The sequence below is a fragment of the Triticum dicoccoides genome, chromosome 6B (assembly GCF_002162155.2).
Source record: "Triticum dicoccoides isolate Atlit2015 ecotype Zavitan chromosome 6B, WEW_v2.0, whole genome shotgun sequence".
In the NCBI taxonomy this organism is placed as follows: domain Eukaryota; kingdom Viridiplantae; phylum Streptophyta; class Magnoliopsida; order Poales; family Poaceae; genus Triticum; species Triticum dicoccoides.
The window spans coordinates 60,319,100-60,336,883 of NC_041391.1; the positions used below are offsets into that span (position 1 = coordinate 60,319,100).

The window sequence follows — 17,784 nt, forward strand, 5'->3', positions numbered from 1 at the left end:
GAGGACCATTAAAATAAACCACTCCCCAATTAGTAAAATGTTTTCCATTTCGAAATAGGCGGGTGTACTATAAGTGTTGAGGTTCTATGGCGTTTTGAGCTGTTGTAACACCTCACTTTGGTACATCATTCCTATGTAGAATGGGCGAATGAAGTTAAGCCTAACGATCAAGGGGGAGAATGTTGGTTTTGATCTGACGGCTTAAACAAGCTAGATTAGATCTATTAGTCTAACCGAAAAAAGGGAAAGAAGGGATAACGATAAGTGAAGGGTCCACGTACCAACGTACGTGAGCCTCGATCAGAACTAATGCGCCCTGATCGGGGGCGCCCAAAAACCAACTCAGGTTTTGGGTCCCCTGTCGCCAGCGCCATATAAAAGGATACAGGAGAGAGCTGGCCACCTGCGTGATCACAATTCACGTACGGTTTCACTCCCCTCCCGATATTCTCTCACCCCATCCGATCAGGGGGAGCGCTGCAGCGACGGGAAGACCAAAGCCAGCCGCCGCCGCCGTCCCCGGCCAGTCCCGGTGGCGTCCTGAAGGAATCAGGACGTCGAGGAGAACATCTACTTCGACTACATCACCCCTGCATCACGCCTGCACCGAGCAGGCGATCATGTCCACTCCCGTGACATGTAAAGAAACCCTAAACCCTTCTCTGTTCATGTTGTGAGGTGATCTAGATGCAATTAGATTCTGCTAATGGCATCTCATAGATGCATAATTAATCCAACACTACCTGATGTGTGTTTGTGTGCACCTTCTGGTGCCACTTGGACCAACGCGTTGTACTGTGGCTGGTGTCGCATGCACGGATGTCCTACCTCCCTACCTAGACTGATTGTCTGGTGTTGCATGCACGGATGCCCGGCCAAGCTAATCGCAACCTAACCTCGCGTCATCATCTTCTTCTATTTTGCCAGGGAAAGCCTCCTGTCATCTTATTGTTGTGGATATAGTTTTTGTTTTAACAACGATTTTTACAGGCACTAGCCGGTGTTTACTATGAACAACAAGTTCGTGAGAAGTTACTATCGTGGTACGCACTGTATTTATTCTCGCAAAAAATAGTACACTGCGTTTATGAAAACAAGTTCAGATGATGCACATACTTACCCACATTTTTTTTATGATGCACATAAATAGCATTTGTTTTCTCAAAAAAAAGTATCTGGACGGGGCCATGCCGTCAGTTTTCGGGCATGCTCCACTACTTCTCGAGTAGTATATTTTAAGTTAGGATGTAACGATCCTCCAAAAAAAAAGTTAGGATGTAACGTGCGTGCCTACACGAACGTTTCAAAACAAAAATTAGGAGTATGGCCGTTAAATACTACTCCCTCCGTCCCATAATATAAGAGCGTTTTTTACACCAGAGATTGGAGGGAAAAAACAGTTGCTCTGCTCCTGGATCGCTAGCTACTGTGCTGGATGCTGCTCTGCTCTGAAACTGGATCGCTGCTGTGCTTGTCAACTTTGCTCTGCATCCCTGATCGATCGAATCAGCCAAGTGCCTCCACCACCATGGACCATTGGACCGTGGGCACTGCTTCTGCAGTTCACGCATGCAAAAGCACTCAGCGGTTCATCCCTTGATCTGCACCGCTACTTCAACAAGACCTTAATTCAATTCCCAAGTAAAGACAGAGAAACCTGTGGACTTCCTAGGCTTTCAGATAATAAATACTGAAGACAAAACCACACACTGCATTTCTTTTTGCTTACAATGGGACTCCATCGACAGAAAACACTTGTTTGCAGCCATAAACAGTGGCAACAGGCGGATTCGATCGGTGCATGGAAACAAGTCCAGCTGAATTCGGCGAGCGAATGCGATACATAATATAAACCGAATGTCGAGGGACTGAATCAGATCAACCGTATACACAACATAACAAAAGATGTCCCCGCAAAAACCCCTAAAAAAGAACATAACACAACATGCACAAGGAGCAACATGCGTACTAGCAAATCAAGCAACAACACTAATAAACAGAAGCCAGGTAGGTTACATGTTCGATTCTGCAACCGCAAAGCATCATCCATTAAAGGTTCTCACGACTTCTAAACCGGTTAACTACGGCCGTTCTTTCTGCAAATGGTGACCAATTAGACGGGAGACATACTCTCATCACCCAACCTACATAATATAAAACTAATTCCTGCCCCAAGATAGATAGATGGTTTGGCAGCCAAAATGGAAGCAGAGTCTACCAGACATTCGAGCAAAGCATATGGTAGCTAGTCAGTGGTAACTCAATGGTTTTACTCCATGTCATCTAGCTCGAGCTGCCCAGAATGGGTGAGGAACTTGTGGTCTGTGCTCCCCGAGCCCATGAATGAAGGCGTCTGCAGCGCATCAGCAAGCATGCTATGGAACTCCTCCAGTTCCTTCGGTGCCTGCTCTTCCAGCACCTCCTTCTCAACCTCCAGCCCCATGAGACCCATAGCCCACGCCACCCGTTGAGACTGCACCTCAGAGATTATTGCTTCTTCCTCCTGTGCAGTGACCAGAGAATATCATCAATAAATTAGCACCAATGAAATGGAAAAAGAAAAGGAAACAAAGGGCTCGTTTCCTAGTAGCGGTTTTCCAACCGCAAGAGGATTGGAGATGGGAAAGGGATTTGGCAAACCTTTCCCTCCACCCAATCCCCACTCCCCAATCTCCAACTGGTTGTTTGGATGTCAAGAATAGATGTAACGAAGTCTTGTACTCGTACTAAAGGCCAAAATTCTCAAGCTGCTGCCTGAAACCTACTACTACTGGAAGCAAAAGATAGCACCATGACCATGGAAATGTAATATTTATGCTGTTTTGGCGATAGCTTTGCAAGAGTTGCCGCTGCTGATGCTCAAAGCGTGAGCCGACCAAAGAATGTCAGAACCACTGTGACCTCATAGCAGATTCTACAACACAACAACCTCTCAATTTACATGCTTATGAAGATATTGCTCTATCATCTTGCACAGCAACAAAAAAGAACTTTGAGTTGCAACAAAAGTCATTTCATACACAAAGCATCGGTAACAAAGTAGTCACGGCAGGGCCTCGGTATTGGTAGCACAGTAGTCAGATGACTCGGGCACAAAAGGGTGACTATTATTCTCTAACATCATAGACATGTGTGGGAAAAGAACATGCTCTCTTAGTCCAGAACTGATTTCTTGGCAGTGATAACATGGGAATGCAGAACAAAGAAGCAGACTGAGTAGTAGAGTTTGATGCCAATGAAGTTTCGGTGTAGCAGCAATTACAGGTTCAAAACAAGTTGCTATTCTTGGGCCCCATTGAAATTTCAGCACAATAACAGATATAACAGTGCGAAGATACAAAACTTTAGCATTTGACTTCAGTTAATAACAAAAGAAAAATATAACAGTGTACAGCTATAATCTAAAGGTTCATGTGGAAGCACCAACTAAACTCGCTTACCTAAAGAATAGTAGAAGGGAAGAAACAAGAACCAGAACAAAAGATTGGAACATATTGCCTTGAGAAGAGGCAACGTACGAGCACCTCTGGTCAGGAGCTCTCCATAGCACAATCTTGCAATTTAAGTAAAAAATGACACCATAATGGGCTAGTCTACACACAAGTGACAATTTGGGGGAAGAGAAGAAACACTTAGCCATCACAAAACAACCAAGACGGACGTCATGTATCCGCAAGAACGCATCATTACATAGGATAAAATGATAGTGTAGCCCCGCATATGTGCAATCTGATGCCACACACTCTTGACAAGCAACCAAATTCTAGCCAAAAAAGATGCAACCGAGGGAGAATATAATATAGAATTAGTTCCAATAAGAAAAATGGGAAACGGGGAACTGACTGACCTTGGATTCGGGGTAAATAAAATAATCAAAGGCCAGCTCTTTTTTTTGCCTTAACTGACTGGCCATGGATTCAGAGTAAATGGAATAATCAAAGACCAGCTCTGGAGAGGACCTTTCCAAAGCACTTTTTTTGCGGCTGTCCAAAGCATAATCTTGCACGCCATAGCAAAAAATAAGCCATAATGGACTAGTCTACACACAACCGATAATTTGGGACAAGAAAAAGAAACACATAACTATTCCAAAAACAACCAGAGCATTAGACGGCTGTCACTCATGTATCAGAAGGAACGCATTGCTGCATAGGATAAACTACAACCAAATCACAACGGATAAATGATAGCGTAGCTACATTGGATGCGAATGCTGCCGACAAGCAACATACTCTCGACATGGTCAGTGAGTAACCTGATACAACGTACTCTACCAAGCAACCAAATTTTAGCAGTTTTTTCTAGAGAATATCAGTAAATAATTAGCAGCAAGAAAGAAAGGGGGGAAACGGGGAACTGGCTCACCATGGACTCCGGGTAAGCGACCGCGTAGGGGATCTGGAGCCTGTTCTTGAGCACGGCGATGCTCTCGTCCAGCGCCTGCATCTCCCGGGGCGAGAACAGCGTCCGGTCGATGATCTCCTTGAACCCTTCTTCCACGGTGGCCTTGGCCTGCAGCTTGTTGGCCAGCATCACCTGGTTGACGAGGCGGACGGCGCCGGAGTCGACCATGGCCTTGAGCTTGACGGCGGCGTTGATGGCCGCGTCCGCCTCGAGTTGGCAGCAGGGGACCTCCTCCCCCTTCTCCTTAGAGGACCGCAGCAGCTCCTCCACGTCGTCGAGGGTGGTCACCGGGTGAGGCGTGGCCGCCATCGGAGGAGCCGGAGGGGAGTGAGAGTGGGAGGGGAGGAGGGGATCTAGGTCTTTGTTTTCTTCAGGGTGAGCGAGTGAGAGAGACAGCGACCTTATCTGTTGGGCGACGGGGGAACCAACCAAACGTGTCGGGCGGGCCGCACTGCATTGTGGTCGTGGCTTGTGGGTCAGGGTGCAAGCGGCGCGGGACATCCCGCTCGGCCGCCACGCCGCCCCGCAAAAATAGCCCACAAAATGCCGTTGGGCTGACCGCGTCGTGTGTAACGGGCCCAAGCGGTCACGCCGCTGAGTCCAGCGGGCTTGCCGCATATCCTGCATATCCCGCATAAGTTCTAACCTTGCTTCGCCCACCTAAAGCTTCTTCGTCGCCACCTCCTCGACGACGACCTGCTCCTCGCCGCTGACGCCCTCCGCGAGCTGGCCTTTTTCACTATTCTGACACTTTGAACGAACTTTGTCATAAAATGAACTCGACATGAAAGTATTTCACGATCTGACCTTTTTAGCAACGCCATAGCCCGCGGCGTTTCTACCCAACATAAAAACGCCGAGCTAGACAGCGTTTTTGACCAAAGAAAAAACGTCGAAGTGGCTTGGCGTTTCTCACCAGGTAAGCAACGCCAAAGTTCATGGCGTTTGTCACCAAGTAAGAAACGCCATAAGGCTTGGTGTTTAGACCCTAGTTATGAATCAGTTTTTTACGTTGGCGTTTCTAAGAAGGTCGGAAACGTCGCCGACCTTGGCGTTTCTAGCCTGGCGTCTCTAGCGGCTGAGGAGAAAGACCCCGACGGGGCAGCGGGTGGGCTGGGTGCCAGTGAAGAAACGCCAAGCCCTATGGCATTTCTTAGCTGGTCTGCAACGCGAGCTACCTCGGCGTTTCTTATTTGGACAGGAACGCTAGCTAGCTCGGCGTTTTCATTTGGGCAGAAACGTCACGGCCTATGGCGTTGCTAAAAAGGTCAGATCGTGAAATACTTTCATGTCGAGTTCACTTTGTGACAAAGTTTGCTGAAAGGGTCAGAATAGTGATTTCGGCCCCGCGAGCTCTTCTCCGCCTCCCGGCCACCCCCGTCTCCGGAGCAACCGCCAGGTCCCCTCCAAATCTTGGTACGTTCGCGCTGATGCTGATGCTTATGCCTGATTCGTGCCCGCTTTTTCTTGTTCGTCGGCGGTCGGGCCAGGCGGCCGGAGGTCGATGCGCGGGGTCATCGGGGCGGCGATGTGTGTGTGCGTGTGTGAGAGAGAGACAGAGAGAGGCGTGACGTACAGATCGGCTGCTTCTGATGAGAGGGATTGAGAGAGAGAGATGCTTCGGCCTTGAGCAATTTGCAGAGGGAACAAGATGCTCCATACGCTGCCCATGTGTATGCACTCTGTTCCATGCAATGCGGCGTTAGGCATAATCTTCTGCCCTGCAAAGCTGTTATTTCTCACAAATTTCTGACTATGTATGTCGGGTGATACAATTTTCTTACCCTCTATTTCCAGTGGTTCTGTTGCGTAGTTGTTCTATCAGGAAAACAGAGTTTTGTCTCTGATGTTCTGAATTTTTGCTTCACGGTTCATTGTAGCTTCAATAGTATCTCTGCGGCTGTTGTGGGTCATCTTTGGTATTCTCATTAAGTTGATGTATATGATGCAGTGCTCATGTATGTTTTGCCTGGGTGTAGGTTCCTTGCGTTCCTCTGATATACGGTCAGAAGAACTCCTTGTTTATTGAGCAATCATGGTAGGGTCGACGGCACCATCTCCACATCGGGACTGCCCTACAGAAATCCTCGATGGAGATGTTGTCCCTCCACCGCCTCCCTCACATGCTGAAGTTGTTGTTCCTCCGTCATTTCCCTCCTTGATTGAAGCTGCTGTTTCGTCACCGTCCGCTTCAGCAAGGGCTCCTGCAACCTTGTCGCGCCCTTTCCTCTCCAAGAACAAAGGCCATGCATCCAAGAACAAAGGGCATGCGTCAACTGAACAAGTCGATGCACCTACAACACTTTGCTCCCTTGTCCTAATGACCCAAGATACTCACCAAGGTACATGGTGCTCCCTTGCCTTTTAATCTTGATGGGTCATCTACTCTCTATGTAATAGTAGCTTGGACAAAGAGAGGGTGAACTGAGATAGTGCTTTGGAATAGTTCATATGTTTGCATACACGAGAGCTTGAGAAAAGCTGGAGACTAGTTATATATACTACTAGATGTAGAGATTGGAAATGCAAATGTTAACTTATATATTATTTGCAATTGGGCCCAGTATTGTTTGCAACCAGATACAACAGCATGAAAATTGTGCTCTTACTTATCCATTATTTGTGTGATTGAAAACAGGTTACTCAGGAGAAAAGCAAAGACTCCCAAAACCCCCACCAAAGAAGAGGTTGAAGTCACCGTTAGTGGTGCCCATAGTGGGATCCCCAGGGGTTAATGCCGTGTTATCTCAGGCATCCCCAAGATTAGGTGTGAAACGATCGTCGCCAACACTGCCTCAGATTCCTTGTAAGTTTTAATGTCTATTCTACACACACATGTTAAGTTTTAATGTCAATTGTGCGCATATCTCAAATGTCTTGGCATAAGTTATTTGTTCATCTCAAATTCCGTAGGTCTTTCACATAAAAGAAAAAGAAGGAAACTTAAATCTGAAATCTGGAATGATTTTGATCCTGTGTATGATGGCAACAAACTCAAGGAAGCCCACTGTAAACATTGCAAGAGAGTTTTTGGTTGTAGAAGAGCAGCTGGTACTAATCATTGCATTAGGCATTTGTTAGTTTGCGAGGAAAGAGCCAAGATCAATGAGTTTCTCGACTCAGTAAAATCAGCCATGCCACAACCTGATCCAAATAGTCTAGAGAAACGGAACTATGACCCCGAGAGAGCTCATTGGGAGTTGGTGAGGATGATTTTTGTTCATGAATTGCCATTCTCTTTTGTGGAATACGAGGGATTTAGAAGATTTGTGTACAGTCTAAATCCCACATTTGAGGTGGTGTCTAGGACGACAATAAGAGTTGATTGCCTCATGCTATTTCATGAACAAAGGGAAAATTTTTGAGAGGCTATACAGAACTTAACATCTCGTGTCTCTTTAACCGCCGACATGTGGACTTCAAGTCAAGCCGTGAGCTATATGTGTATAACATGCCATTTTGTTAGTACGACGAAGTGGAAATTGCAGAAAAAAGTGATTTGGTTTTGCGAGGCAGAAACACCACGTAATGGACCAAATTTATTTAATATCATGTTAGAATGCATGAAATATTGGGGTTTGCCAAAGAAGATTTTCTCCATCACGCTAGACAATGCATCAAATAACAACTCGTGTGTGAAGTACATCAAATCTAATCTGCTAGGAAAGAATTTCCTACCTTGTAAAGGAGATCTTTTACATGGTCGATGTGCAGCTCATGTGATCAACCTTATTGTCCAAGATGGGTTGGAGATTACATGCAAAGCAGTGGATAATATCAGGGAAAGCATCAAGTTTGTTAGAAGCTCCCCCACTCGGAAACAGAAATTTAAGAAAATAGTTGCACAAGAAGGCATTGGTTGCAAAAAGAGCGTATCTCTAGACGTTGTCACACGGTGGAATTCAACGCATTTGATGATCAAAACAGCCCTAGAGTATAGGAGAGCATTCACCGCTATAAAGTTGCAGGACACAACATATACATGTTAACCTACAAATGTTGAATGGGAAACGGCACAATCTGTTTGCAGCTTGTTAGAGCTTTTCCTTGACGCAACTATGGTGGTATCCGGTACATTATATCCAATGGCTCATTTGTATTTCCACCAACTTTGGAAAATTCATCTAACATTGCAAAGAGAGGCCAACCAGACCGATATTGTCATCAAATCCATGGTTGAAGCAATGCAAGAAAAGTTCATGAAGTATTGGAAGCTTTCATTCTTGACCATTTGTATTCCGGTCATACTCGATCCAAGATACAAGTTCAAATTCTTGGAGTTTTGCTTGAAATCTGGACTTGAAAGTGACGCAACGAGATATCTTGCTAAAGTGAAGAGAACATTCAAAGATTTATTTGTTGAATATTCTGTGCATGAGGGTGACTCAAGTATGGGAAATGATCAAGGAACCAGCAATGTTGGTACAAGTACTGATAACCCATGGGATCAATGGAACAAGCATGTTCAACAAAATCAACAAAATCGAGCAAAGCTGAGTGAACTTGATATTTACCTAAAAGATGAAATTTGCCCGCAAGAAGATGGCTTCGACATACTATCCTGGTGGTGCATAAATGCACACAAGTACCCCATAGTATCTCGGATAGCAAAGGATGTACTGGTTGCACCTGCATCTTCTGTAGCATCAAAGTCAGCCTTCTCCACCGGAGGAAGAATACTGAGTGACTATAGGAGCAGAATGATAGAAACCACTGTAGAGGCATTAATCTGTCTACAAGATTGGATGTGACCTCGAGGTAACAAACTCTCTTTTTAGTGATATTTGGCATTCTTTAGTGTTATGATGATATAACTTGTAACGTTTTTTTCTCTCGTTGCAGGAACTAATCATGTTGGCACGATAATAAACGATGTTATTTATGGAACAGGTGCTGATATTGATGCTCATTGATTGCAGCATTAGGTAAGCCTAATCTTGAAATACATATTATCATCTTTAAATCTTGATGGTTGTGTTCCGTCCTCATGGCTGTGTGGTGATGTTTATTTAATTCTTATGATCTAGAAAAATATTAGTTTTTGACATCACATTAGCTCATGCCACTAGTTCTGTTTCCATGTAGGTGGTGCAACAGGATTCATGAACCAGTTGGAGATTCCCAGTGAAATGGATGCTTAATGGACATCACTTGTAATGATCTAGAACATGTTTTGGGTCTAGTTGTATTATAATTATCAGTCACTTCCATATCAGGGGTGGCCTGGTTTAGCTGCAGTAGTTAATTAAATTCATGCTATCTAGTTGAATTCACTGAATGAGCAACATGTTTCAGAGTTCATAGGGTTCTCCAGGAGAATTCGTTGTCTTTTTCTGCCATTTCAAAACTTCTCCTGCTGTACATTAATTGTCTTCCAGAGAATGTTACTGAATGTTATTTCAGAACTTATCCTGCTGCACAAAAGTTCACTGAATGTTTCAACATCATTTTCTGTCATTTTATAACTTCTCCTGCTGTACACTTTCTTTTCAGAAAATGTAACTGGATGTTGGTGGCCTGGTTTAGCTTGTTACTGATGAATGAGCAAACGATACATGTGGCTGCCTGGCGGTCTGTAGTACTAGGAAAATCTAGCTCACGCAGTACTGTGCATGTTTGATACATTTTGTACTATCTGGCGGGTTTTTGCGGGCACAAAGCGGGCTGCCGCATAGTCCGCTAAAAATCAAGCGGCCTAAAGGCGGACAACTGCTGTGGCCGCCGGAAAAGCTGGCTCCCGCTTGGCTGTTCGGCGGGCAGCCGCAACCCGCCCCGCTTGCACCCCCGCTTGTGGGCCAAAAACTGCCGTCGGTCGCCAAACAACAATTTACAAATATAGTTCAAATCATAAAGTTACGAAACACATAATGTCCTGGATTCCTTCTCGTCTTCAACGAGCTCCCTTATTTCTCCCCTCCTTGTGGTGATTCACCAGGCGCAGTGGAGCGCGCCAATCCACCTAGTAATGGAGATACGGAAGGCTGGTGCATCGAAGAGCCAACAAATGAAGATGGTCCGCAAAGGCTAAGACTATAGGATCTTTCGTCGCTTTTTTCAGCGGGTCATCATCAAGTACGTTTGTGTGTGTCTCCGATCAAAAGATCCTCACCTTGGACAGAACCTTGGTTTTTCATAGCTTGCTCCACATGTTCTCTGACCACAAGTGTTACTTTTCTTTTAGAGCTCACATACAGTCATGTCACATTTAAGAAGTTACAAACGCCCGCGGCTACTGGCCAAGCCACAAGTGACACCTAGGTGTATCGTAAATTATTGAGCGTGCAAGGTTATGTGCCTTCTTTGTTGCTTTCCCTTCTCAGTTCTCACATTACAGAAATTTGAAACGCTCAAGGCCCAAGAAGCGGTGCTTGGCCGATCAACACAAAAATGAGATCCTATGTTTAGGATGATGGACTCACTATCCCATGAAAGAGTTTGTAAGATTGGCGGTGATCTTATGGGCCATCTGGTGGGCGAGGAGGAAAGCTATTCATGAGGGGGTCTTCCAGAGCCCATTTTCAACCAACTTTCTCGTCGAACTGTTTATATAGGAGCTGGGAGAAATATCTGAGCAACCAACCGGGATCATGAGGATAGTGCCAAGGTGCATGTTAGCACCTCCAATGGGCTTTGCAAAGATTCATGTTGATGCTGGTCTATCTAGATCAGGTACCGGGGGGACTGCGGCTGCAGTATGCCGAGACTCTGAGTGAAATTATCTCTGGTCTACACACTTGTTATAGACGGTGTCAGAGATGTTGCAACTCTTGAGGCTATTGCATTTAGGGAAGAACTAGCTCTGGAAGATGATCATCTTCACATTGTTATGGTACCCACAGATTCAAAATGAGCTGCAAGTGACATTCTCAATGGAAGCAGCAGGAATTGTGGACAAATAATAGTCGAGATTAGGTTAAGAGCATGGGAATTTAGTTGTACTTTTCATTTTGAAGGCCGGGCATCAAATAGTGAAGCCCATTTGCTAGCCAAATTTTCTCATTCATTAGATCAAGGACGCCACGTGTGGTTGGGCCAACCCCATGATTCTTCTTTTAACACAGTACAAACGCAGACGCTCATACATACGCACATACACTCACCGCTATGAATACATGCACACACACTGTACCCTATTCCTATGAGCACCTCCAAAAGACTAGGTTGACACATTATCTTGGGATTTACAAAGACGCCACAGACGCCTTGTTAGTCCATAGAAACGTCTCCTCCCACTAAACGCACATTGCTAGAAGGTCTGAGATAAATCCAGAAAAATGCGAGCACCAATGTTAACTCTAAGGCTTTAACTCTGGTGCACAGGGATACAACTGTCATCCTAACCATCTACCATAGGTTGGTCCACCCCATGATTCTTTATGTATCCCAAACTATGTTAGCTTTCAGTAATAATAAAGCTTGACACTTCTAGACAAAAAAGTTATAATGCTAAAATTCATCTAGAAAAATATGATGCTAAGATTCTAAAAAAATATATGCTAAGATCTAGTATCTTGTTTCTGTGAACACTAGGTGCTTGACTACTATGGCAACACGTAACAATTTTTTTCAAAGTGGAGGCAAAGATTGCCTCATCTATTAATTGATCAGAAGAAAATTGCCCAGTTAATTACGGAAAACCGGGCGAAAACCAGAACAACAAGGGCCAAGCCCACCCCAAAGACCAATACAGGGAAAGCCCACCCACAACCAACACCGATGACAACCACGTCGCCCACAGACACTAGGTCCATGCCTTCGAAGCTGCAAATCTCTCGAGGCCGCCACCTCGACATCCACTGCTCCGCTGCGCCCTACGCACTCAACTGACACTGCCTTTCGCGGCCGCTGCCCTGACATACCACCGCTTATCCTCGAGCAGCAACGCCGCACGATGCAGCTTCCCGCAGCCCACGCTGCCCAAGACAGCCGCACGCAGACCACGAACGCCGCACCACATATGGGGCCGCCACCACGACATACCTCCACTCACCCTCGAGCAGCAACGCCGCACAATAGAGCTACCTGCAACCCAAGCTGCACATGACAACTGCAGGCAGGCCACGGACTCCGCACCACATCCGAGGCCACCGCCCCGATGTAAAGTCAGACCGCCCCCTCTAGGGCGCATCGACCGGGCCGACACCCCCACCTCCCAAGCGCGACAAGAATGCCACCCAACCAATGTCGAGCAAAAACCCCACCCTCATAGAACTACCACTTGCATTGTTCCGAGATCGCCATCTTGATGCACAAACAGAAACCACCTGGAGCCGCCACCCCAACGCCCACTATCCCTGACGATAAAGAGATCCGTGCGAACTGCAACATACTGACTCTCCAAGGCGGTGCCTCATAGAAGGAAACGACGTAGCCACCGTTATCGCCTGCTTCGACCATCCGAAGCTGGGGAGTACTCCCGGAGAGTCGTGTAATGGAGCTCCACGACAACACCTTAAAGAAGGGGAGCGACACCATGGTGCCGCCGTTGCCGGCACCGACCCAAGGTCAGGGTTGGACTTTCGCCCGTAGCTCCACCACACCTCCGAATCTGAGCAGATCTGAAACACTGCACATCACACAATCCCCATGGTCGACGTCCACCGGCTCTGAGTGACCTGCCAGCTACAGCACCTCCCACTTCGTTGGCAGAACTACCACCACTCAGCGTGGATCCTCGGAGTAGGAACAAGATCCACGCGCGACGACCAATCCGTCGGCAAGATCCGGCGGCGTCAGGCATGGGGCCGCTGCCCCGGCATCCTCCAATCCCCTCGGACGAAGCGGGCCCTTGGCACTGATGCGTTTCCAACGTATCTATAATTTTTGATTGTTTCATGCTATTATATTATCCATCTTGCATGTTTTATATGCATTTATATGCTATTTTATATTATTTTTGGGACTAACCTATTATCCTAGAGCCCAGTGACAGTCCATGTTTTTTCCTTGTTTTTGAGTTTTACAAAAAAGGAATACTAAACGGAGTCCAAACGAGCTGAAACTTTACAATGATTTTTTATGGACCAAACGAAGCCCACGGAGTATCAAAGATGGACCAGAGGAGCCACTAGGCATCCACAAGGGTGGAGGGCACCCCCAGGGCGCGCCCCCTACCTTGTCGTCGCCTCGTAGACCCCCTGACTTATTCCTGACGCCAAAAATTCCTATAAATATAGAAACCCCCAGAAATAAACCTAGACCGGGAGTTCCGCCGTCGCAAGCCTCTATAGGCACAAAAAACTTCTCGGGACCCTATTCCGGCACCCTGCCGGAGGGGGAATCCATCACCGGTGGCCATCTTCATCATCTCGGAGCACTCCATGATGAGGAGGGAGTAGTTCACCCTCGGGGCTGAGGGTATGTACCAGTAGCTATGTGTTTGATCTCTCTCTCTCTCTCTCTCTCTCTCTCTCTCTCTCTCTCTGGTGTTCTCGATTTGGCACGATCTTGATGTACCGTGAACTTTGCTACTATAGTTGGATTATATGGTGTTCTCCCTCTCTACCTTGTGATGAATTGAGTCTTTTCCTTTGAGGTTTTGTTATGTCGGATTGAATCTTTGGATGTGAGAGCACTTGATGTATGTCTTGCGATGTGATATCCGTGGTGACAATGGGATGTTCTATTGATCCACTTGATGTATGTTTTCGTTATCAACTTGCGGATTTCCGTGGTGACATTGGAGTAATCTATGCATAGGTGTTGATGCACGTTTTCATATACCTTTCTCTGATAGAAATCTCGGGATGCTCTTGAAGTTCTTTGTGATGGATTGAATATTATGAATATGAAGTTGTTTGATGCATATCGTATAATTGACCCACGAATACTTGCGGTGACGTTGGAGTATCTAGGTGACATTAGGGTTGATTGATGTGTGTCATATGGTGTTATTTTACTACGAACTCAGGGCTGTTTGTGACACTTATAGGAATAGCTCAATGGATTGATCGGAAAGAATAACTTTGAGGTGGTTTCGTAACCTACAAGCAATTTCATCTTATGTTCTCCATGGTAGGAACTTTTGAGTGACTCTTTGTTGCACATTGAGGGATTGCCATATGATCTAATTATGTTATCATTGTTGAGAGAACTTGCACTAGTGAAAGTATGAACCCTACATCGTGTTTCCAAGCATTGCAATACTGTTTTTTCTCACTTTTGTTACTAGCTAACTTGCTGTTTTTATATTTTCATATTACAAAAACCCATATCTACCATCCATATTACACTTGTATCACCATCTCTTCGCCGAACTAGTGCACCTATATAATTTACCATTGTATTCGGTGTGTTGATGACACAAGAGACTCTTTGTTATTTGGTTGCAGGGTTGTTTGAGAGAGACTATCTTCATCATATTCGTCCCACGGATTGATAAACCTTAGGTCATCCACTTGAGGGAAATTTGCTACTGTCCTACAAAACCCTGCGCTTGGAGGCCCAACACGAGTCTACAAGAAGAAGGTTGCATAGTAGACATCAGGAACCACACGAAGTCGCCGCCAAAGGAGAAGCATAGCCCACGAGCGCCACCAGGCCAGACCTGCCGCTCCTCCCGAGCCCCTTGCACGCCATGGAGCGGAGCGCCCATGCACCCGAGGCCGTGGAGCAGAGCACCCAAGCAGCACTGCAGCAGAGCATCGCTCGACCAGCAAAGCCACCCGAGCCCCCACGCCTGGCCGGCGCGACCGCGCCCTCATCGAAGCGAGCACACTGCATGGCCTCGCCGCCATGCCCTTGCGCGCTCCCATCCATGCACCCACTCCGATCTGCGCTCCCCAACTCCACAAGCCCGCGCCAACGCGCGCGATGCGCCACCATGCATAGATCCATTTCAGTCGGCCTCGATGCACGTCCGCCCCGCCCTTGCGCTACCTCGAGCCAGCGTAGCCGCTGCCCGAGCTCCCGCCGAAGAGGACGGCTCGTGTCGTGCCTCCACAAGCAGAAGGAGGAAAGGGCCTCGCCGCCACCGAGCCGCCCGGCGACACATGCATCACACACATACAGGGGGTCCTAAGGTCCTAGATCTGTACTCCTTGATTCTAGTTATGGAATTTTAAGTGTATAGGTTTTGGAGGAGAGGATGGTAAGGTTATTAATTATGCAATGTAGAAAATATGTATGCAATGGAAGACAATAAATATTGCTCGGTCTGTTTCGAAAATCACTCGGAGAGCATCAACCTCCGCAGCCATTGAGACAGCTTCAGACATGGCAATGGCTTCTGCAGGGAAAGGGTTTGCAGCATTCTCCTTCCGGCCAGCGCGGGCGAGCAGGACTTCCCCAGTGTCGTCTCGTGTCACATCCCCAGTTCAGGCCTTGCTTGTTTTTTTCTTTAGCATCCATGCATCATGTTTAAATTTCAGTTAAACCTGAAATGGGGATTGTTTAAACCCTAGCACCAAATGAATTCAAATAGGCTCAAATAAAATCATTTTCAATAAACCCAAAATGCCTTTGAAAATGTTCATGATTTCTGATAAAGGTGAAAACCTCTGCCAAAAATGATGAAAATATTTATAGGTCATTTCTGGATTTTTGAATTAACTCATATTGTATTTGAATTGGGGCATTTAAATCTTATAAATATTTTAAATGCTCTAATAATTCTGAAATTAGTTGAGGGCTGTTGGAAATAATTTCAACAATGCCACAAATATTTTCAGGATTTTTTAATAATGCTCTGGCATTTTTAATGAAGCCAAAACAATTGCAGAAAATAGAAAATGGAAATAAGAGAGAGAGAGAGAGAGAGAGAGAGAGAGAGTTAGTACCTGGCGCTTACCTAAAGCCCACAGGCCCAACACTGTGCAGCCTAGGAGCTGGCCCAGCCCACCAGGCCACCCTTCTGTCGTCTTCCTCCCCCCTCGCCCCGAAGCAGCTCGGTGGCGAGCGCCGACGCCGCCCTGGCCACCTCCTGCTTGCCACCGAGGCGCCCCCGACGCGTCTGGATACGCCCCGCAGCCCCCTTTGTCTCTTCCCTCGCTCTCTGCTCTCTCTCGACCCCTTTCCCCTCCTCTGCTCTCTCTCGCGCGCAGCCGAGCGGAGCTCATCGCCGCCGCCCGCCGTTGCCGCACCCAGAGCCTCCCCCTCGACCTCTCGGCGTGCCTAGTAGCTCGGCTACCTCGCCCTCATCCTGTCTGCTGAGTCAAGCGATCTCGGACGCCCTGCATCGCCGTAATCGAGCCGTCTTCTTCACGCACGGCCGCCGGATGTCGCTCGTCGATCCGCCAACTCCGACGCTTCCCCGACCCCGCTGGGCTTCTCTGCGAGTCCTCTGTGAGATTCTACGCCTCCCCTCTCTCTCCCCGTGCTCGATTTCACCGCGTAGCCGTCACCTCTGTCGATCCCGAGGACCCGTCGCCGCCGGCCATGGCGCCGCCGCGGCCACAGTCGCTGCCACTCGCGTCCGAGCCCTTCAGCGCGCTCAGCACACTCCCAGAAGCCGAGCACACCCACCAGATCCTCCTCCCGTACGCAGTAGCGCCGAACCCGACTGCTGCCGTGCTTCGGCCGCCGCCAAACCTCGACGCCGGCATAGTTCCCGGCCACACCGGCTCCAACCAGTGGCACCACTAGAAGCGGCGCACTCCCAGGAGTCGAGCAAGCCTAGCCGCGCGTCGAACCATCGCCGGAGGGCAATTTCCGAAGATCTCCGCCGCGGTTTGTGTCACCGGCGGCTAAACGCCGGTGGGCTGACGTGGCGTTGTCATTAGCCACTAATGACGCCCTAACTAACCCACCTAACTCACTGACATCTGGGCCCCACGCCCTAGATAATCTAGGATTTATTTCTGTTTAGATTAGTTTATAATCATGCGGGACCCACCAGTCAGAGTTGACTGGGCTGACGTGTCTGTTGACCGGACCCACCTGTCAGTGTCACTAACCAGCACCAGTCACTGACCAGTGGACCCCACTGGTCAGGTTTAACCTAGAGGCGCCCAGTTGACCTGCTGACATCAGGGTGATGTCATGCTGACGCACTATTTATTTCTGGATTTATTTTAGTCCAGAAAATTGCAGAATATGTCCAAAACTTCAAAAATTCATAGTAATTCAACCGTAACTCCAAATCAAACAAATTATATATGAAAAATGATCAGAAAAATCCAATATTTCCATCTGTACCATTTTCATGCATGTTAGAACAACTTATACCTGCTGATCAGCTCAAATCAATTAAATGGCATTTAAACTCTCACATATGGAGTTTGAATTTGAACCTAGTGTTCAAACCAACCCCATTTAACTTGTTGCTAGATGCATTAGCCCAAAAAACATTCATATTGCCATGTCATAGCATGCATCATACTGTGCATTGCATTGATCGTGTTTCTTCTGTGTTTGCCGGTGTTGTTCCCCCTCGGTAGACGC

At 47.1% G+C, this 17,784-nt stretch overlaps 1 protein-coding gene across 1 annotated transcript; it reads right to left on the reverse strand.

Moving 5' to 3' along the window:
- Window positions 1-1,969: 1,969 nt before the first annotated feature.
- Window positions 1,970-4,800, reverse strand: LOC119323622. Its single transcript, XM_037597318.1, has 2 exons — window positions 4,366-4,800; window positions 1,970-2,503 (listed from the first exon to the last, which is right to left on the reverse strand). The coding sequence occupies exons 1-2, from the start codon at window positions 4,711-4,713 to the stop codon at window positions 2,270-2,272; spliced, it is 582 nt and encodes a 193-aa protein (XP_037453215.1). The 5' UTR covers window positions 4,714-4,800; the 3' UTR covers window positions 1,970-2,269.
- Window positions 4,801-17,784: the final 12,984 nt, after the last annotated feature.